At 43.1% G+C, this 23,365-nt stretch overlaps 1 protein-coding gene across 4 annotated transcripts in view; it reads right to left on the minus strand.

Moving 5' to 3' along the window:
- Window positions 1-16,291, minus strand: part of BLNK (B cell linker) — a 76,645-nt gene extending 60,354 nt beyond the window's left edge. For all 4 annotated transcript variants that reach the window (XM_055300438.1, XM_055300436.1, XM_055300435.1 and 1 more), the window contains exon 1: window positions 16,056-16,291. In XM_055300438.1, the coding sequence (XP_055156413.1) occupies window positions 16,056-16,102 (47 nt within the window). In that variant the 5' untranslated portion in view covers window positions 16,103-16,291. The remainder of the gene's footprint in view (window positions 1-16,055) is intronic.
- Between the last annotated feature and the right edge of the window lie 7,074 nt (window positions 16,292-23,365).

Genomic DNA, 23,365 nt, shown 5'->3' on the forward strand with positions numbered 1-23,365 from the left:
ATCTTGCTTTCCTTTTAGCTCCTTAATGCATTCACAGAGGACCATGAAAGGCAGGTTTTAGAGGGGTTTTGCACTTTGATCTTTCCAAGAAAGGTGGAATGCAAAACAGTGTTAATCAGAAAAAATCTGTGTTTAATCTGGATTTAGGAATGGATTCAAAAGGGTCTCAGATGTAAGAGAATCTTTGCAAACAAAACGAACAGGTAAATCCTTCCTTCTCCTTCCAAATCTTAACGGCAGCCAGGGGCTGGAGTTTTATCTTTTCAGTATCTGTGGGGCTGGTCCTCTGTGTGTGTTGAGGGCCCTTCTCAGCTACTGGTTCTAAATCCCAGTTTACACCAGCCACACCCTCCCCAAGAGCCTCTATGTGGTCTCTTGAATAATCCTGACTTTTCCTCTTGGTTCAGAGTTATTTACTCTCACTCTCAGCTCCTGGAACCCCTGCTGATGGCCGGCTCTTTCTTGTGAATTCTCTACATCTACTTGGTTAGGTACTTAAAATCTGTGCTCTCCTTACATCTGGCTAAGATGTTCCTAAGATCATTCTAGGGTAGCAATCTCTCTAAAATTTTCCTAGTATATATATATACACACACACACATATATGTATACATATACACATGTACATATATATATGTATATACAGAAGCAAAGAAGACATCCATTTTCCGAACTACTTTATACGATGAGTGAGTTTTCCAAAACATAATGATCATCGCGGGGTCTGCAGATCTTTTATCTGACTTTCTCCTCTTAGGTTTTTTTTTTTTAAATGAAACTTATTTATTTATTTATTTATTATTTATTTATTTATTTATTTATTTATTTTTATTTCTTTATGATAGTCACAGAGAGAGAGAGAGAGAGAGGCAGAGACACAGGCAGAGGGAGAAGCAGGCTCCATGCACCGGGAGCCCGATGTGGGATTTGATCCTGGATCTCCAGGATCACACCCTGGGCCAAAGGCAGGCACCAAACTGCTGCGCCACCCAGGGATCCCTCCTCTTAGGTTTTTAAATAATCTCCTATTACTGACTCTGGATTTTTAAGATGTTACTCATCATTTTTATAGTATATTTTATTTTTGCTGTTAAAATTTCAATACCAGCATTTTATAGAAAGTTGAAGACTTCTGATTAGAAAGAGAATAAGAAGACTACAAAATTTATAATGTGGAACCTTTGGATCCTCAGGCTTGAAACCTCTGTTTTTTTTTTTCCCCCTTTCTTTTTTCTGACTCTTCCTCTCCCATCACCAGTTCTGTCCTTTCACCTCTAGATGATCTTACCTGTCTCTGTTTCCTTGTGCCCACCCCTGCAGCCTCAGGCACTATGATCCCACGGGCAATGGTTGATGCCAGTGGCCTCTCCTCTGGCCTCCCTACTTCCATTCTCTCCCCTCCCCCAAATGCATTTTCTTACATTGTCCCTTTTCATCATAACACCCTACACATGGTCTCCCTGTTTCTCGCACAATAGAGAACAAACTCATTTGCTTGGCATTCAAAGGCCTTCACAATTCAAACCCAACCAGACATTTTAGACATAATTAACCCACTGCTGTGAATCCACAATTGTTCTCATTCCATTCTTTCTGCCCAAGGCCCCTCTTAAGTGGCTCCTTCCCCCTTCCAGATAATTTCTCGGGCACAGGAAAGAGGTCACGTAGGAAAAGAGCACTGGAGTCCAGAGAAGTAGATTCTACTTTCATCTCTGCTGCTTCCTGGCTGTGCCCATCTGAGCAATTCTTGTCATCACTCAGTGCCTCACTTTTTCTTGTAAAATGAGAAGACTGGATTCCATGGATGCACAGGTCTTTTGCAGCTCTAAATTTTAACTTCTATGAATCTTGGATTTCCAGCACTTCAGGCAGCACTACGGACTGGTCATTTATTCTCCAGTGCTAATAGCAGCTTCTGAAGTGTCATCTGGCTCACAGGACATCTTTTGTGTGCTGTATCTTAATTTCCTAAGCACAAAGTAGTTTTGTTTCTTCAGTTTACAAAAGCAATACACGCTGATCTCTAAACATTCATATGACACAGACGTGTAAAAGTGGAAACTATTCTTTGCTGGGCACGGGGTGGGTCAGAGGCCATGAGGACCCTGAGAAGGGTGTGGCTGACTTGAGGTTTTAAGATGAAGTGTCCTGGGAGCTGGGTCCTGCTGGGAAAATAGAAATCCACCAAGCAGAAGAGTGAGGAACAGCAGCTGGATGCAGGAACAGCAAGAGTAAGGCTGAGAGATGAAATTGGCTGGGATGTTTGGAGTCTGGTGAGAAGCTGCGAGTAGCAGGATGTGGGGTGTTGGGGGAGGGCGTAGTTAAAGATGAGGCTGGATGGTGGGGACGGGAGTCAAGGGCCTTATTAGTCGGGCCAAGGAGATGGGTTATAGGCAGCAGGAAGCCTCTGAAAACCCTTCCTCAGAGGTGTGGCCTGATTAGGGTGGCAGAATGGAGGAGGGCCTCCACATGGGGACACTGGCGGTTGGGAGGCCAGTATGACAGGCACCGTCTCCGGCCCCCAGGCCCCCCGCAGTAGGGGATGCTGGAGGGACACCATCAAGATGCCCTTTAGGGCCTCAGCTGGGCAAGAGGGAAAACTAATGGCTACAAGGTGGACCATCCTCGGGTCTGAGGCGAAATAAATCGGCAATATCGGTCCTGTCTTCATTTTTTAAAATGTCACTATTTTTGTTCATCATGAACTTTTTTTTCTGGTACTTAATTTCGATTTTTAAAATATTATCTTAAAATACTGTTTATCTTAATTTACTGATGGGGAGGGTCTCCCTTAAAGTTTAATGTCATTTTTTTATACGAGACCTGTATTTGTCTTCTTCAGTCCACAAATACTTAGTGAACACATACTGAGAAGGGCACATGTGGGACACACAGCTAATGCAGCCGAACATAAATCCTTCCTTCTGGGAATGCAGGAAAGAGGTCCCTTGTGCCTCCTAATCGCATGACAAAAACCGTCTGACTTTTGTGAAACCAGAGGACAGACACAGACAGAGGATGGGGGTGGGGGCTGTTGGGGGGATTCTCTGATTCACACAAAATATCTTCCTTTTGGGTAATTTGTCTCAAAGCTGAAGTCGCTGTTTTTAAGCCGTCAGCTTGAAACAGCATGCCACTTTTTAGTGACTGATCTATTTGCATGCAGCAGAGCCTGTCCTGTCTGGGCTCCCCTCCTCTGCCTTTCCATACCCTCTTCCAAGTCCTGGCCCTTCTTCCTCATGCTCCTCCTTCCTGTAGCATCACTGGGCCTATGTTTAGATTTGCAACTCAGCAGCCGAGGGGGCTTCCTCCTCCTAGAAAGTGAGTCATGCTGAAGATGGCCTGGAAGTTTTGACAGCCCCTTTCATGGTGGAAGAAGCCTCCCAAGTCTGAGTTAGTACCTCCACCCCATTTCACAGATGCAGATCCCAAGGCCCGGAGAATTCATGACACTTGTTTCAAACCACACAGCTGGGATCCCTGACTCCTAGGTTTGCCTGTCGTTAACGTAGTCACAGATATTTGGCAGTGAGAGAGACTGTAGGAATATCCTAGGTCTATCCCCTCTTGTTGTAAGGGAGGAAACAAAGCTATAGAGAAAGGTTGCCAGTGGCCCAGGACTGTATTCAATCTGAAGATTCCCCAGGTCTCTCCATCACACTCCTTTCTTTCCCTTTCCATACACGACTGGAGTCTCCTGCCAGAGGCTCAGCTTTTCCATGGCAGAGACTGTCTTCTACCTTCTTTTACCGAAGCCCTGGCTCCACAAGCCCAGGAAGCCATGGCGGTGGTCAAACTGGGATAATCGACATCAACAACAGCAGAAGCTACCGCTCAGTGAGCGTGTATTGTGTGCCAGGCACTTGGCATGCATGACCTCATTTAACCTTCACAACCCTGTGAGGTAGGTCCTATTATTATCCTCATTTTTTACTGTGATTGAAAAATAACCACATGATATAAAATTTGTCATCTTAATTACTTCTAAATGTCTAGATCTGTAATGTATTCACATATATATTGTAAATTCACATTGTTGTGATTATCTCAGTTTTTACAGATGAGAAAATATTTGCCTAGAGAAGTTAAAAAATTTGCCCCAGATCCTCTACTTAGTAAATGACAGCTGGGATTCAAAACCAGGGCTTTTGACCCCAGAGCCCATGCTCCCAACCAACCCTGGATAACCTGTGCTGGCTTGTTTCAGCCCGACCCTTCACCTGGGCAGGTGGTGGGCTTCATCACATGCCTCTTTGGACAATTCTGTCTCTGTCCAAGAAGTTTTTACCGGGGACACATGTGCACCCATTACTGCCCTGCTGCTGGTCTCCAGAGCTGACCTGTTGCCAGAGGGGAGCATGGGCTCCTAGGGGTCTTTTTCTGTCTTTAGAGAGGGGCAAAGAACAAAGAAGAAGGGACAGATGGTAGGAGAAGGGGAGAGAGTAGTGCAAGCAGATGAGGGGAGGGTGGGAATGTGGTCAGGGACTCTTTGGGGTCTGGGACATGCTGAGGAGCAGAGTGGCTAGACTCCTGGAGAGAGACTGGAGTATCATGTCCCCATGCATCATTTCTCAGTACCCTTGTCAGACCACTTAGGAGCCCGGGAGTGGAGGAATGTGTGCCCCTTACCTGGGATCATCTCACTGTCATGGTTCTGTGGGACCCAGGAAATCTAATAAAAATTCCCTACCCCTGGACAAGCAGGGCAGGACTAACTCCATTTTGTGCTACACCCGCCATCTCATGTAAAACCCCCCACATGACCTGCCTGTTGTTTAAGGCACTCCCTCACCCTAGTTTAGCTATTAAGCACACCCTTATCAGAAACTAGCACATATAGGAATGCGGGACCTCTGACCTTTAACCGCCAAGGAATGAAAACCCCTCTTTTGCCCGCCAAACCTGCGCCCCAATTCTAACCAGAGTAATAGGCTAGTTCAAATGGTCACTATAAGGTGAATCGTAATTCACCTGCGTGTGGACCAACATGACTGTGCAACTTTCTACGTATGTTACAATCTCATTGGCCACTGGCCCCTATAACACTGCTGTGCTTCTTAGTCTCGGGGTCCAAGTCCCTGCTCTGCTGTATGGAGTATACTTGGACCCAAGCTCGAGCTTGTAAATAAACCCTCATGTACTTGCATCGGCGTTGGCTCCTTGGTGGTTTCTCAGATTTGCAATCTTGGGCACAACAGTTCTTAACCACCCATTAAACAGAGAAGGTAACTTGTAAGTTTCTCCAAACACACTACCATTTCTTTCTCTCTTTTTTCCTACCGAGATCTGCAAATATTCTGTGGTCATCTTTGGCATGTCTGAACTGCTGATCTGGATTATAAGCAGACAGAAACTGGGCTGACTTGGCACAAGCAGGAGTAGGGATGATCCTGCTAATACCCTGAGTCCTTTTTTAAAAAAAATCCTGGCATGCTTTACCCTATCAGAGACAGTTAGGCGTGGGACTTGGCATCCTGAGACTGATGAGATGGCCAAGAAAATATGCTAAACTAGTTTTAAAAAGTTCTTAGAAGACTTGCCACTTGGTGTGACAGTAGAATCTGTCACAGCTTTTCCTCCTCTCTGATTTGTGGGGCCTACAGAGATGAAGCCCCTTCCTTCCTCTGGGCACTGCAGCAAACTTGCTGGTCCCTGTGCTCAGCCAGTCATGTGGCAGGGAAGGGCTTGGGTAAAGGGAATCTCTTCCCAAAAGTAATACACAAGCAGGTAGCAAAATCCAAAAAAGTTCCCTGTATCCACAGATGACAGACTGTTGGTTTGGAAGAGTCCCCAAAGGTCGTGTTATTTAATCCTATCACCATACTCCACTTTGGAATGCTCTTTGTTCTGACACAGTATACACGGCTGAAATTTTGCTATGTTTACAGTCTCTCCTCTACCAGCACAATTACCATGCACTACTGATGATTCCCAAGCAATAAATTTGTAAGACAGTGTGATATGTAATTCTAATCACGTTTTGGAAAATGCCAAAAGCATAATCCTATGTGATTCTAGAGTAGGAATGTGTTTTTAAGAATTTGAGCACGTTCCTTTAAGGATTAACCTTGATGGAAAAAAAAAATGAGTCTTGCCTATGTCTATGTGGTATAATGTAATATTGTTACCTACTTGTCTTGGTATCCATTTCTTTCTTTCTTTTTTTTTTTTCCTAAGATTTTATATATTTATTTGACAGAGAGAAAGAGAACATAAGCAGGGGGAGTGGGAGAGAGAGAAGCAGGCTCCCCACTGAGCAGGGAGCCTGTTGAAGGGCTCCATCCAGCATCCTGCGATCATGAGCTGAAGACAGATGCTTAACTGACTGAGCCACCTAGGCACCCCAGGACATCCATTTCAGTAGCTAACAGTGAAGATATTTTCAGGGAGTAAAGAGTGATTTTGAGGAACAGTATTTTCAATAACCTGAAAAAATTCAACTCAGTTAAGTTCATTTCATTAAGATCTGAGTAAAAAGAGATTTGGGGGAATCTCAGGTATAGGGATCAAAGTGGAAAGTAGCAAGGCAATTCTTAAAAACCATCCAGAAATGCTTATTAATAATACTATATTAAAAAACACTTTGAAACAATATCTAATTGGTCAAATATATGATCATGGGTCGCCAAGATATGATATCTTATGGACAGTATGGAAAATAATTTCATTATCAATTTTTTAATTGTGGTAAGATACACATAATGTAAAATTCACAATTTCAACCATTTCAAAGCATACAAGTCAGCAGCATTCAGGAAATTCATAATGCTGTGTAACCACCAACACTGTCGAGTTGCAGAAGGTTTGCTTCACACCAAAAGGAAACCTCATACCCATAAAGTGATTATTAGCAATTTCAAAGCAGATTTTTTCCTCATTTCATTTGGAGGTATTTATACAAATTCTTTTTGTTTTAATCGTGTCCAAGAGGTTGTTTTTAGCATTCATCAGGTATATTAGGCCCACTCATCTGTGACTGACTGGTTTGCAAATGTGATTGCTTTTAAATGTGGAGATGATAGGAAATGAAAAAACCATCTATTGTGGGGAAAAAAAAAGGACTTTGACCCTGAAAAGGCTGTAAAGATAGTATAAAAGGCAAAATAGTCAAATAGTCACATATATATCAAGGTTCCAGTTTTCCAAGAATTTGGTGTTACATTTGGCATTCTCTTTTTGAAAGTATACTTCTCATGTTTGTATTTTATTCTACCATGGTTGTTTTCTCTAGAATAAAATGACTCCTTCCTTGTCGGGGATTGACTGTGGACATTACTATGTTTCACGTGGTTAGGAGATTATCCTCTGACCTGTGACCTTTTACACCCAGTGAAGTTAAAAGTAAACAACAACAAATCAGTTGGGAAGGACCCTTCTTTCCATCTTTGAGCTCCAGTCTCTACCCTCCAGGGATCACTCTTAGCCACAGCTCCCCACCCCCAACTCTCTTTGCTTAGGTATGATCTCCCTCCTCTGACCTTTCCGAATTTATCACCAGTTCTTTCCTGAACAGTGTTGCATTCTCTCAGCTAACAATTGTTGATTGAGCCACCTCTGTGTGGGAGAGAAGAGCCCAGCGATCCACCCTCCAGCTGCAGGAGCGTCAGGGACAGATAATGCCTTAATGAGGCAATCTATTGCCCTTAGTGAGGTTTAATTTTGAACCGGGGCTCTGAGACACTTCCTTATGCTACATGGATGCCTGTCTCATGACACAATTTGGTGGGTAGCCCCAGCCGGGAGGGATTTGGGGAGAAGGAAGCATCCATTGAGCTGTTCCTCTCTAACATACTCACTGTTACAAACACCCTTATTATGTTCTATATTATTTTAACAATATAGGATATTACTTTCCAGAGGGAAAAACTGAGGCAAAGAGGGATTAAGTGACCTTGAGCTAGTAAGTAGAGAGAAGTGTTCAAACCCAGGCCTGCCTGATTTCAAAGATCATCTTCTTTTCAGTACAGCAAAAACACCTTTATGAGCACTTCTGAAATTATACCACACTGGTTCTCTATGCTCTGTCTATGTGTAAGGCAACTCTTTATAATTACAACTCACTCTTAGATTAAATAAACTATTGTGGGAGCATTCTTTGAAAAAATATGTATCTGTACATAAATGCCAGACATGTCTGGGTCAGTACAGAATTCAAGTCTGGACCAGGAAACACGTTAAAGCCTGAAATCCTGATGGGCATGGTTCTGTAGGACTTCACTGGGGTTTCTCACAGTGAATTAGTTACCTTTTAGGAAAAAAAAAAAAAAAAAGCCTAGGGAAAATATAGAACACAGACTAAGTTAGACTAAGCTTTATTGGCCAGAAAATGACACAGGATTAAAGAGGGGTAGGGAGAGAGGTGGCTACTCTCCCCATCTCCCCACAGGCAAACAGAGAGATGTGGTTCTACTGCAGGCTCTGCTGGTGTGAGCTTGGATTGTAACTTCTCCTCTCTGGGCCTTAGCTTTCTTGCCTCCAAAATAAAGGAGCTGAAGAGGTGACCTCTCAGGTCCTTGCCAGGAAAGCTGTGTGCTCTGGGTAGGAGCTTCTCCATTGGTGTCTGTGTCCGTACATAGAGCAGGGGGGAGCAGGCTTAGCTGACGTGGCTCAAGGAGCCTATGGCCAGCGCTATAATTTCTGGGGCCCAGGGTAAAACGAAAATGTAGGACCCCTTGTTCAAAATCATTAAGAATTGTAGGGCTGCAAAAGCAGGGCATTAAACCAAGTATGGGGCCTGTGTGGCTTCGTGGCCACACGTCTCAGAAGCTCAGGGCTGCCTGCTGCATGTTCCCTCCATGGTGGGAAGGGATAAAATCCGGAGGGAGCTAGCTTGCTGGAAGACCCCCCAGGCTAATGCGATCCTTTCTCAGGAAAGTGGCCAACAGAGAAGTGTGGTGGTGTGTCAAGGAGAAGCAACATGCCCTTTAAAGCTGCTTTCTTGTCTTGCTTTTGAAGTGAGCGCTGAAACAGCCGTGCTGGACTGGGAAAATGGCCTGTGTAGGGGCCTAGACCACAATGTTGCTAAATGGTTGTAAGCGTATCAAGTTGAAAATCAGCCTGCAGGCGGAGCTGCCCAGGGACACCCTTCCAAAAGGGAGGTGAGGCAGGACAGGTAGGAGGATGTGGTCAAGGCAAGAGGACAGGGGCTTGCAGGAGGAGCTTTTAGGGAGCAGCCAGCCCTCAGCTGTAGAACAAAGTACAGGCAGGGAAGGAAAACTAGCCTGTTCATGGATGTGTGTAGAACTGGAGATGAGAACACACAAGCCAATAAGGAGGCTCCCACACGGCAGAAGGTATGGACCTGAGGCATGCTCCCTGAGAGAGGGTCTGCGCTGCAGGCCAGGCAGCGTGTGCTTCAGCATCAGAGGCTGGCACAAAACCCACTTACCTACCAGGTGCTGGGAACCTTGAGGCCATGGGACCTGGAAGACTGCAAGCCATGGTCACACTTCAGGATTCACCACTCCCTTGATCTGCAGGTGAGACACTGCGGCTGGCACTCTACCCAATCAGAAGGTGAGCCCCATTTCTGGAGCACAGGTGTGCCATTCTCTTAACCTCTAATCATGTGCTGGTGCCTGGGGGCCCAGGAAGCCCAGAAAGTGTGTGCAATGAGAAAACTAAATCTGTCCCCAAGGCTTGAACAGTCCTGAGCTTGTAGAGAGGCACAGGATCACCTTAAAGAAGCAGAATGGCCCCAGATCTGTGAGATTTAAGCAGGGCTGACCAATGGGAATCACAAAGCAAGAGACATAATGTGTCTGACAGGGAGACAGTGACCCCTCTGACCAGTATCCTACAGAGAATCCAGTTAAGTGGACACAAAAGGTTTGTTTCCTTGGCAAGGTCTTATCTACAGGGGCAAGAACATTGTTGCCCTTTAGCTTGGAAGCGGGATCTAGTGTCACCCATGAGCCTTGAGGAACTGATATTACACCAGCCTCCCACCATCCTGGACCCCTCACATACATATCTTCCTACCGTTCCCAATAGTGTAAGAGAATCAAGAAACTGCTCTCCTCTGGATAAGATTGACATCAACTTAAAGAGTTGTGGGAGGCTGGATACAGGATTGTTTTATAATAGAGCTGGCATAAACTCTTTTTTAAAAAGTTGCCTCCTTGGGGATCCCTGGGTGGCTCAGCAGTTTAGCACCTGCCTTCGGCCCCGGGCATGATTCTGGAGTCCCAGGATCGAGTCCTATGTTGGGCTCCCTACATGGAGCCTGCTTCTCCCTCTGCCTGTGTCTCTGCCTCTATCTCTCTCTCTCTCTCTCTCTATCATGAATAAATAAATAAAATCTTAAATAAAAATAAAGAATTAAAAAGTTGCCTCCTTAAAACCCAGCCATCAGTTTCACAAAATATACACCAGTGCCATAAGGAGAGAGCAGGCAAGAAAAGGTGAATATTGCAGCAGAAACTATCCCAGGTGATGGCAGAGTTATTCTGATCCTCGCCACACAGACACAGCTGCAGGATCTTCATATGGGACTGAGAAGATGTTAAAGGGTTGACAGACACCCTTCACCCCTTGATCTGTCCTTTATCCTGTAACACTCTACCCATGGACTTTAGGGCAACACATTCTGCTCGAGGACAAGCATGGCATATCTACCTCATCAGAGTTTGGCCATAAATATCAGATCCATAAGCCCTTGGGCTTCTTAATATCTATCTTATCAGTTAATTTGCTCTTTATCCCAACTCTAAGGATTTCTACTCATAGTTTATACATTCTACTTACAGAGAAAACAGAGACTATTCCAAGATGATCTTACAACTGGAGAGCTTTCCTGTTCTCATTTCTCAACCCAGGAGAGAGCAATATGCTCCAACGGTTCATATAGTTTGTGGAATCTAGTTTTGTCTGACACTAACATTTTAAAACAACAACAACACAACAACAACTCATTGAAATATAGGCCCAAGCACCTCTAGCCCTTCTCCTTGGCAACTCCTCACCCAAACCATCCCAGATAGAGGAAAATCAGCCCAGTGAGCAGAGGCCCATCAATTGCAAAAAAATATATATTCTAAACGATAAATATATACCGTGACCATAAGAACATACAAATGAAGAAGTGCTTCCAGTTCTGGACAGAATTCATTTACTTGGTCTAAATCAGTTTCTCGACAGCAGCACTAGTGAAATTTTGGGCCAGTTAATTCGTTGCTGTGAGTACTGCTCGGTAAACATAGGATGTTTAGCAGCACCTCTGGCATCTACATACTTGGTGCCAATACTACCCCCCTTTCCAGTTGTGACAATCAAATGTCCCTTGGAGGGCAAAAAATGCCCCTGGTGGAGAAACACTGATCTAAATGATGCAGCCATGTCTTTGGGGGATGGGGGGCACAGATGGATGCTTCTATAGGGTTACTAAAAAGCCAAAGAAAGTTCTCAGTTTCCCTGCAGCAAGGTGCCATTCAATCTTTCTTATTCATATTCTTTAACAAGCCTAGATTCCTTGATGCCACTGCACGAAGGCAGTGGTAAGATCCTCTTTGAAAATGAACCAAACAGTAAATTCTCTACTGAACAGACAAGGTTAGTCATCTGTGGGGGAAAATGAAGATACTCTAAATGTGTGCCTTAAGCATCTGGTACCAGCCCAGTCTCCTCAAATCAGTGATGTAGAAGGCCTGGCTGGAATGTAATTGTGGTTCAGTTCTTCAAAACCTAATTAAGTGTATCACAGCCCACTGGGAAAGTAGTGCTATGAAAAGAAGGGAGTTGTTCAGCTACAGCACACAGTCAACCTCTGGATCCAGGAGACAGGGTGCCTTGGATGTGTGGAATCTGGTTTAGAGTTTTCCTGACAAAACCTGAGTTTTGTTAGCTGATGATCCTGAAAGCTATAAAAACTAAGCAAATTCTAGTAATGGCTCCAGTGCAGCTTGCCTACAAGGAGAAAGAAGACTTGTCTGGGATTCCATCCGTTTGTGTGACACAGGATGTCCCAGTTGAGCCAATACTCAGCTGACATAATGCAGGTGGGCAGTGTGAAGAGAAAAACTTCCTGGGAAATTTATCTCATCTCTACCAGTAGATGCTGTGCCTTCTTTTTGCCCTCCCATATCAGCACTGGTCTCTGCCCTAAGCTTGTAAAGAACGAGAAGAGAAATGCTCCCAGACACATATATATTCAAAAGTTGCTCTACCCACCACGAGCCCCTGCTCTGTTGCCACTTCCATTACCATGAGTAGGAAGAAAGACAGCAAATGGTCACTCATGAAGTGTGGGTTGAAGTATTGGTCATTGTGTTTACTTTTTATTTACTTGTTATACTGACCATGAGGCAAAATATCATTCTGGGCACTTCAGCCCATGTTGCTCTTACTTGGTCACAATAAGCCTGTGAGGAAGGCATCTCTAGTTTTATTTAACAATTGAGGAAACAAGCTTTATAGAAGTTGAGTGACTTCCTCAGGACCCATAGATAATAATTGGCAATTGAAATTCAATCCTTTGGGGCTCCAACTGCATTGTCCTTCTAAATACATCATAGCAACCTTCTAGATGACCTCCTTGGATGCTGTCTGGTTGTATTCTCTGGCCCTACTGTTTACGGATAGGCATCTGTCAAAGACAGATGATTCAATCAGGAAACGGTCAGAGAATGGTCTCCATGCTTAAGGGATCACATAGCATTAGAGCTGAGAGAGACTTTGGAAATTGTCTGTTTCCAAACTCTTCATTTTATAGATAGGGAACACAGGGGAGATGAGGATCTATCCAGGGTGATGTGATAGAAAAGCCATATGTAGAATATATGGAAGTATCACAAAATAAAGACTACAGGGTGTGGTAGTAAATGGCGGTGCAGAGAGGGATGAACCAGAGTTAGGGTTGATGACAATACTATTGACAGAAACAGAGTATCAGAGATGGAGCTAGTGGCAGGAAGGTGAAAAGAAGGTGAATTTCTTACTTTCTTTTCTTTTTTTTTTTTTTTAATTTCTACAGCCAAACATGGGGCTCAAACTCATGACCTTGAATTCAAGAGTTGCATGCTTTACCAAGTGAGCCAGCCAGACACCCCAGTGGATTTGTTTCTGAAGAATCGAACTTGAAAAATCAAGTAACTGGAAATTCCAATTAAGGATTCCAAGACTCGAGAAGAGAAGCCATGTCCCAAAACCTGTGAAATTAGATCTCCAAGTAAGAGTCCTAGCAGTGAGACCCAGACACCCAAGAAGGGCTCTGTGTGCTCAACAGTTTTATTAGCCACTTAGATTAAGGCAGAGGAGGGGTGTTTGTTGTGTCTCCAGTCCTTGCAAAGCTAAATGCCATAGGAGTTACAACCAACAGGTAAAATAACCAAAATAACCAAATAACCAAAATAGATAAAAAGAAGAACTGAAATGAACATAAACTTTATCAAGGATCAATGTAAAGTCCTATGTTTCTATTCAGGATTTCAATTACACACCTATGGAATTAATAAGAAAGAATAATAATGATACTAATATCATTTTTTATCTAATAATTATTATGGGCCAGGATCACTATGTGCCCTTGATGGACACTAATTATCTCTCTACTTTTGTGGCTAAAAATTTAAGCAAATTCTCATCTAAATTTTGATAAACCTAAGAATATAAACACAGCTCTTCACTTATACTGTCACCTGGTGCCAAATAATTGCAGTTAGACAACCGTCTGATTTGGTATTAACGAGTCAGGACAGAGGACACAGTCCATAGGGGTCAATTACTTCATTTCCCTACTCCTTGCCATCCCATCTAACTACAGAAAATATTTAAGATGGTGCTTCAAGTCCATCGTGTTTACAATTTCATTTTTTTTCATTTTTTTTAAAGTTCCACGTCAGCAGTGCACATTTTACCAAAACAGGCCAATTCTGTAAAGACAACTGAGTAACCAAGTGGAGAAAAAAGTTACTTCTGCCTAAGCAGATGAATGTAGTGTATGATTATCCACAGTAGAGTTTTGGTTTTCTACCCTATAATCTATGGTTGCATATTGCCTATCAACCACTCTGTTATTAAGCTGGTCTTTGTCCCAAGGGATAGGGGGTGGCAAGTGGAGATCATACAGTGATTCAGGTTCTAGTGCTTTCCTTTACTTAAATTCTCATCTGGATTTCCTAAAAGGGGTTCTAAGGCTTGGTATAGCTCTAGGTTATGGAATGTTTAGAAAGGACTTTTTAAAACCCTCTTGCTCATTTGAGAGAAGCACTAATATCCATTCCTTGTTAGTTTCTTTGGCATGTCTTTCTTACCTCTCCTTTCCTTTCCCTTCTCACTGCTGTGCCCCATGTCCAGGCCCCTAACACTAGAAGCCATCAATCCTCAACTACCGTCATTACAGAATATCCCTGTCCCCAGCTTCCTCCCCCTGTAGTCCATTCTGTCACCCATTAGTAAGCCTGCTGGCATGGCATCTCTAACCCTGTAAACCATTCTCTAATCCGCTACAGTTAGAGCCTCACTGTCCTCTGTGAGCTGGCCACACCCGACACATTCTCCCTTATGACTACCCTCTGGTACCATATACCCTATTCCATAGTCTCTGTTGGATAGAACACTCTCCTCGTCATCCCACCAATGCACTGAGTCATGGCCAGTCTCAAGTGTCAGCTTCTCTATTTCCTTCCTCCTGGTTCATTGCTTTTCCTACAATTCTCACACTACTTTTGCCTTAAGCCACCTCTCAAACCTAGCTCTTGAAGCATCTTCTCCATGAAACCTTTCCTGGCTATCCCAATTCCTTTTCTTTTTTTTTTTTTTTTTTTTTATAAATTAATTTTTATTGGTGTTCAATTTACCAACATACAGAATAACACCCAGTGCTCATCCCGTCAAGTGTCCCCCTCCGTGCCCGTCACCCATTCACCCCCACCCCCCGCCCTCCTCCCCTTCCACCACCCCTAGTTCATTTCCCAGAGTTAGAAGTCTTTATGTTCTGTGTCCCTTTCTGATACCTTTTCTATACTCATTGAGTCACTTACTACTTTCATTGATTCACCTGCCCCCCTCCCATGAGAGTGTAGCAACTTGAAACCAAGGCAAAAGCTGAAGCACCTTCTTGTCCCCTGTCAGTGCAGGTCATACCGCAGCCCTCACCAACACACCCTTGAAATGTCTGACCGCATGGATGGAGCCTACTGGTCCCAGATCAGCAGTTCATTTCAAACCACTATTTACCAAGCACCGACCAGATGTAAGATGCATACTCTCACTGTAAAGGGCCATCCCTCTGCCAATTCCAGGCTAATTTCTCATAAATTTTGTCTCAAAAGCTCTAATTCTCTAGCTCCTTATTATTTGTGGAAACTTACTTGCTACACGTGTCATATCACCCTCTAAAAACTGAAGTTCAAATGGTAGTTGGAATATATAACACTCATTGTGTATTTAAAAGTTTCAGTCTCTAAAAACATGATGCTGTTACAATGAGACAAAAAGATCTTCCAAATGAGAATTTGAGACATTGTCTTTTCCATAACTCAGAGGAGTTTTTTGATTCTTGTTCCTTGCGCCACTTCTGGTTTTTTTTTTTTTCCAAGTGGCTTTTTTATAGAGAATTGTTATACTGACATAAGAACACTGGAAAAACAGATCTCATGTCCCCAAGCACTTGTGATATACACCCACAAAATAAATAAGAGATAGTACAACTACAATGAATACAAATGATTACAATGATCCTTAACATTAAATATTAAATAGTAATCCACAATGAAATAGTTAAGCGTTTAGCAAAGGTTAAACAAGGGTTAGACAAACCCTTTCTTAGACTAGTTTGTTGTATTCAGACTCGGAAAACTGACCTTTAGTAGAATCTAAGCCAGAATTCTCCAGAATTTTCTACCTTAATCTTTCAATAGCAAAAGCCAGCAGGAATAAGCCCACTTGTTCCTACATATCTCTTTAAAAACTCAGTCTACTTCCCTATAGCAACTGCCACCCACTGCCTTACAACTAGCAAAGTATTCCAGGATTTCAATATTTCTCAGATGCAGTAGGAGCATTAAAAAAAAAGAAGAAGCAGAGGAAGGAGAAGTATTAGATAAGGAAAATCTTACCTCAACTTCTGACTGGCAGGGACAGTTATTTTATTAAGCTTGTCCATTCTTTTTGTTAATTATAAGAGCCACGAATAACCGTCAGCAGTAATGTCAGCAGGCCCTGGCCCTCTTAGGGAGAAGCATGGTAAGCCTTTGATCTCAAGGGTCCCAGTCACTTGAGTCTGATTTCCGAGAGTGCAGGCTGCTGGCAAACACCCTACAGTAGGGAGAAGTAAAACTTGCTCGAGCACATAGTCAAGTTTCATGTTTCTACATAATCATGTGATCTGGGTAGCCAGCCGGCTTGGCTGATTACTCCACGTCGTGTAAACTTTAATAGTGAAACCTATTGGACATGCAAATTTCTTTCCAGCTGCTTTCTTTTATAACCAGATTTGTAATCAGGTCAGGACTGGCTTCTGGCTGGTCACTACTTCCTGTTGTCCCAAACACACATAGCCCTGTTTTTAGCAGGTGTCATTCTGTCCCCAGTTGCTTCCTGGGCTCAAGGAAAAGCAGAATAATCAATTCCATCAGGTCTCTTTGGGACTTTCTGCTCATTTGCATAAATTCATGGATAAATTTTTCCACTTAAAGAACCATGATATGAAAACGGCATTTCTGTACTGTCATTTAAAGAGCAGAAGGCAGTTTAAGTCAGGGAGGAGGAAAATGAGAGGGACAGTTCCTTTTATGTCTGGGCACACTTCCCTGCACCCACAAGAAATTCCTGCTCACCTTTGTGAAGAAGGTGCATATTTAGCACATTCATTCAGTGACTAATCCTCTCCTGGGTCTGAAGAATATATAAGAAGGACATAGCAGAGGCTCCAAGTTACCTCTCCTGTTACAGACCCCAGGTCTGGCTGAAGATGGAGGGGGAGATGGGAGGAAGAGCCAAAAGGAGAGACCTGAATGAGGTGGGGTAGGAGGAGTGGGGAGGAGAAAGGGAGGGAGGAGGAGGAGGAAGAGGGGAGGGAGAGGCAGCCTCTCTGGCAGAGTACAAGTGGTAGATGGATTTCTTCCCTTCTGTATCTATTCTTTGTACAAACAGAGGTTCTATATTTCTCTAGGTAAATCTTGATTGTTCACATTCATGTTCTGCCTCTGAGTTTCTAGTTCGACCAGATGTTCAGGAGCAGAATCCTCAAAGCTATTAAAGGGTGGGGCCCTTCTGCTTGGCCAAGCCACTGAATTGGCCAGGCCAGCAAGGGAGCAGACAATCTTTCATGAGAAAAATTCAAGCACTTGCCTCTTCCAATTGTTTATTTTCCCCCAAACAAGAAGCTCAGTTTCCTTGCAGTGTATCCCGAAGGAGTCCTAGAGCCTCACCCATCCTCTCTCCATAGTTCTTAACTGAAAAACAAAAACAAAAACAAAACAAAACTAGTAGATGGGAACAGGGAAAGCTATTACAATGTCACCAAGGATCAAGAAAATCAAGCTTCACTGAGTGGGATGATGTTTCTTCTAAATTACTGTAAAGTGCACCCCATCAGCCACTTGACTTTTCTCTCAACTAACAAATCTGTTTAGCACCTGGACTGGCAACTTCTTATTTCCCCAGAGAAAAAAAAAGCAGCAGCAAGAGTTACACTTCTGCTTTTTCTTTTTACAGCCACTTGTCTTTCTTCTTTCTTACTGTATTAGTCTGACATAATAAAAATGAGAGTCTGCTTTTCCAGACTGGACATTTTGCCCCATGTGGTGTGTAGCATGACTACCATAATGTTCCAAGCTGCCACAACAGCTCTGCAGCTGTAACCAGCTTTCCAAGAAGATCAATGCAAGCCTGGAGATCAAGGGTACCAAGTCTTAGCTAATGACTCGTAAAAAGAATGAGGCCACACGGCATGGTTTCCACAACACATGGAGAACAACGTACTGTAATAAACAGTCACAATTTACATGGCACAGTGCACATGAAAATTAATCTCTAGATGAACAGATGACAAATGGACAATCCCAACCTTAGAGAAAATTTGGAACTCTATGACAAAAATTCAAGTAGGTACAATCACTCTGGAAACACTTTGTTATTACCAAAGTAATTTGGGTCATAGACATGAGAAAGCAGTACGAATATACCGTGTACACCAAGGCCATGTACAAGAATTGTTATGGAAGAACCATTTCTAATAGAAAATTTAAAAACACTGGAAATAATCCAATTGCTCATCAACCAGAGAATGAATACATTAATTGTGGCATATGAATGCAATGGAGTCCTATTCAACAGTGACAATGAGTGAAGTATAGTCACATTAGTATGGATAAATAATAAAAATAATTTATTGCAATAAAGGGAAATTAAAGAAGATCATGTATCACGATTCCTGTTCTATTAAGGCTAAAGACATGTAAAACTAACTAACATATAATTTATGACACACACATTTATGTGGTCAAACAGATGGAGGGAATGATGATGTAAATAGATGTAAAATTCAGGTGAATGGTCATCAAGGAAGGGGGTTGGAGTGAAGGGGAACACAGGGCTTCAAAGACAATGGTGATGTCCTACTTCTCAAGTTGAGTTGCAGGTATACAGATACCTACTGTAGGTATTAAATATTTAACAAAAAATAAATAAAAGAAGATATGTTCTAGAATTATGGGGCAAAGCCAGGACAGCCTGAGTCTCAGCTCTGTGAGATGTTGAGACTTGAGAACAAAAAGATACACTATACTGGAACCCGGGGATGAGACCCAACCAACTCTGGTTTCTCTTGGGTCTTTCCTTGTATCTACTAGTGACGACAAACAACAACATGCTACTGAATGCTTTCCATGTTTCCATATGATGACGCCCACTTCACATGTGAAAAAATTGATTTGTAGAGAGGTTAGGTAACTGGCTGAGAGTTCCGCCAATCATTCGTGGAAGAGCTGGAACTCAAACCCAAGCCTGTTTCTGTACTCTAAGCTGAGAATTACAAAGCTTTGCCATCACAAGAAAGGGCTGTATTCAGGAGGGGGCCCTGCTCTGACACAGAGGCACCAACTTATCCCTGACCTTGGGTGAATCGCTTAGTCTCCCTGACCTCAACTTCTCATCTTTAGAGAACAAAAAGGAGATTCAAGGAGAGCTCAGACTCCTGTCCAGGCACCTAGACATTGGCCCGTGTGTACAGAAATTGAATTCCACCAGTGGAAACACCCTCACAGTTTCCAGAAGAGAAGCCTATGATGGTCTTTACTAGGTTGCTTCCCAATGAGGGATTAAGTGGTTGTGGCAGTTTACAGAGCCTTGGAAGTAGTCCAAGTCTTCACTGGAACTGAAAGTTCAGCTACTCTGCCCTGCCACCCACCTGCTGATGGCTTTTCTCCTGCTAGGGCTGGTTTAGACACACCACCAAAGTTGGCAAGTGGTGATGTTGGTACTATGCGGAATTGTTCTGTGGTTCTTTTGTTTTGTTTTGTTTTTTTAAGATTTATTTATTTATTTTAGAGGGAGAGTGTGCATATGAGTGAAGGGAGGGGCAGAGGGAGAGAGAATCTCAAGCTGACTTCCGGCTAAGTATGGAGCCCGACACAGGGCCAGATCTTACCACCCTGAGATCATGATCTGAGCCGAAACCAAGAGTTAGATGCTTAACTGAGCCACCCAGGCGTTCCAGTTCTGTGGTTCTAATCATAACCTACTCCCACGATGGTCAGCCTCACAGCAACTACGAGGGGCTATTGTTATCATTCGCACTCCTGATGTGAAGTCTGAGCCTCAGAGAGGTGACATAACTTACCTAAGGCCACCTAGTCATCCTGCTCCCTAAGCCAGGCCCCTTAAGTCTTGAACCATTGAGTCTTACTTCCTCTCTTGTGCTGGCCCTCTTTCTTGGGGTAGAGTGGGGTGGGTATCTATAGGAACAGTGGTCCCGGCAGCTTCCTGATACTACAGGCCAAAGTAGCTGTTGGTCAGGCCTATGCCTGGTTAACCAGGCAGTACTAGTTAAGGGCCAAGATGGAGGAAGGTTTGAGAGGAAGCTAAGGGAGGAAGCCTGCACCCAGAGAGCAAGTGGAGAAAAATAGCAGAAGAGGCCAGAAAAGGCAGAGAGAGAGAGAGAAAAGGAAGTGCAGCAGATGCTGACAGTCTTGTTTTCCTCCTTCGTGGGGAATGGGGTCCAGAAGGGAGAAAGAAGGAAAAAGAGAACAGAAGAGATCTATGACTTGGGCAGATGGACAAAGGTTCTTTGCAGCTCAAGTCTCCACTTTTTGTGAGACAAATCCACTCCCCATTTTACCTATTCAGGAAACTTGACATTCTGTAGGTCAAATTGCTTGGAGTGCAACGTGTTTCTCTAGGTGAATAACCTGGATGGTAACAGCCTTTATTCTTGTATCAGTCCAAGTCCCTGGTTGGCAAGGATATTACAGTAGTCTCTTGTCAGGATGGACCACTCCTGGCCCACGTGCCATCACATCCTCCCTTGCCTCCAGCCCTCAGAGTCAATCTGCCGACAAGATTCTCCTTTGTAGTATATGCACTGTCACCCTGCTCTCATGCCAGCCTTGGCCCTCACCTAGATCACCAATCGCTCAGCCTCCTAATACTCCTGGGTAGCCAGATCAACTCTCATTCTCGTTCCCAGCCCACATTCCCAGCTGATGACTCTTCTTAAGGATTTCAGAGGCTTTTCTTCTAGAACAAGTATGAATGTCATTCATGCCCCTCTATGATTGAGTCTCATCTTAGGATTCATCTTATTCCTCACTCCTTCCCAGCAGGTGAGCATCTCTTTGGGGGTTTTCAAACTCTCTTTTCTCCTCCTCAGTTGCACAGCCCCGCCACCAGCCAGGAATACATTGGGAGGCAGATATGAGGGGCCTGAGGCAATTAGGAGGCCAGGTTATTCCCATCAGTCAGGGCCATGATGAAGCCAGAGAACAGGCAAGGGTGGGGTTGCAGTGTGCTCTGTCCAAGGAATGGGAGCATGGAGATGTGGAGAGCCAAGGTAAGACTCACAGCCTCCAGGGGTTGAGCTCCCAGAGGCTAGAAGTTCTTGGTAGCAGATGCTCTGATTGATTATATATTTCTATCATCTTTTATAGAGTGAAACTTGACTAGTTCCTAGTCTTCCTATCCAAACAGTCCACTTGGATTTAAAGGGCTGCAAAACAAAAGCAGACTTGAGCAAATGAGGAGACATCTTATGTTCTTGGGTAGAATGACTCAATATCGTGAAGGTGTCCATTATCTCCAATTAATATATAAATTCAATATGATGCCAAAAGATAAAACTAGATTCAAACCTCAAACTATTTACAAAAACAGCTACCAGTAGATCAGAGAGCTAAGTGTAAGAATAAAGAAAACACAGTAAAATTTGAAAACCTTCTCTCTGGCTTAAAATTCAGAGGCAATAAAAGAAAAGGTTGATACATTTAACTAGAGAAACATAAGAAATTTTTCATGGCATAAAAACATAAGCAGCATCAAAAGACAAAGGACAAATTGGGAATAAAATGCTGCATTAGGCATCACAGACAAATATAGAGATGTCTAGAGATAATACTAATATTAATACTATGTACAGAAATAATAGAGATATGTATTCCTAATAGATAAAGAGCTCCTAAGAATTGAGATGGAAAAAAGAAAAACCAAGACAAAAGGCAGCCAAAAACCATGACCATGAACAGCCAAAAACCATGACCATGAACAGCATGTTTTCATAAACAGGTGAAAAGATGCTCAATCACACTCCTATTAAAAGAAAAACTATCAGGATCCCTGGGTGGCGCAGCGGTTTAGCGCCTGCCTTTGGCCCAGGGCGCGATCCTGGAGACCCGGATCGAATCCCATGTCGGGCTCCCGGTGCATGGAGCCTGCTTCTCCCTCTGCCTGTGTTTCTGCTTCTCTCTCTCTCTCTCTCTCTGTGTGACTATCATAAATTAAAAAAAAAAAAAGAAAGAAAAGAAAAACTATCACCATTTGAAGGAATAGCTCACATATTAGATTGACAAAAATCTATAAGTCTGATGATAGAGTGCTCTGAGGACACAGGCACCCTTCACTTACAGCACATTACAGTCCGCATGGAGGGGCACTGGCTATACCTAACAAAACTGCATGAATGTACCTTCTGACTCAGCCATCTCACTTTTAGGATCTTACTCTGCAGATACACATGTATGCACACACACATGCAACATCTGCACGTAGTTATTACAGTTTTATTTGCAATAGCAGAAGATTGAAAAACCTAAATGGCTATCAGTGGGGTCTGGCTGAATAAATTTTGGTCCATCTTTATAGCAGAGTTCAGTGTAGCCATCCAAAAAGCCTGCATTCTAGGATTTGGTAGTAGAATACACAAGGTTTGTACAGTGCCAGCTACTTTTTTTTAAACAAGAAGATAGAGGAAGTTTATAGATACACATGTACTGCAAAAATAAACAAAAACATAGGAAGGAAAAACCAGCCATTAATGACAATAGCCACCAACAGGAAGCAAAGGGAGCTGGAAACAGAGCAGAAGTGATAAGGATGGATATAGATTCTCTGAATCTTTTTATGGAGTCTCAACTTGTAAACTAGGTTCAACAGAAACTAATGAATGTAAATGGTAATAATATATATACCATAAAAGAGGATGATCTTGACTCTTGAACACAGTCCTCTGTATATCCTCCGTAAAATATACCCTAAGAATGAAAATGGCTGCAAAGAAATCTCAAAATCCTCTCACTACATTTACTTTTAGTAGTAAAATATGTATTAGGATTTTTGAAGTGATGTCAATCTATGAAAAGACATGGAAGGACCTGAAATGTAACTTAAGCCCGTTTGAGAAGGCTACAAACTGTATGATTCTGACTAGATGACATTCTCGAAAAGGCTTTAAAAATGATGGAGAGAATAAAAAGGTAGCAGTTGTCAGTTCTACAGTCTCTTTCATATTATTGCTCTGCTCCCGGTTGCATGTCCTATCTATGTGCACACAGAGCCCTGACCTCCCGATGCCTAACCAATATTTCCTTTCCTGCTCTCTCTGGGAAGTTTCCTCTGGACAATGGTATCCCCACTGCAGTGCAGGACCAGATTACCCAGACTTCAGAGTGCCTTGAGACTGGATTACATTTCATGGCCTTACATTCGATCATAATTTGTCAGGTCTGGAGTAGGCTTTAGACAGTGAGTTACCAGATTCAGCAAATAAAAACATGATGCCAGAAAAATTCTAGATAAGCAAAAGATACTTTTTTAGTAAGAGCATGTCCCCAATACTGCATTATGTCCTCTATTTTCACTAGCAACCCCAAGATGAAGAAATGAAGGCCCAGAGGGTGAACTGATTTGCAAAATTCCATTTTGGAGAAAGGCCTAA

Source organism: Nyctereutes procyonoides, unplaced genomic scaffold (assembly GCF_905146905.1).
Source record: "Nyctereutes procyonoides isolate TBG_1078 unplaced genomic scaffold, NYPRO_anot_genome, whole genome shotgun sequence".
Lineage (NCBI taxonomy): Eukaryota > Metazoa > Chordata > Mammalia > Carnivora > Canidae > Nyctereutes > Nyctereutes procyonoides.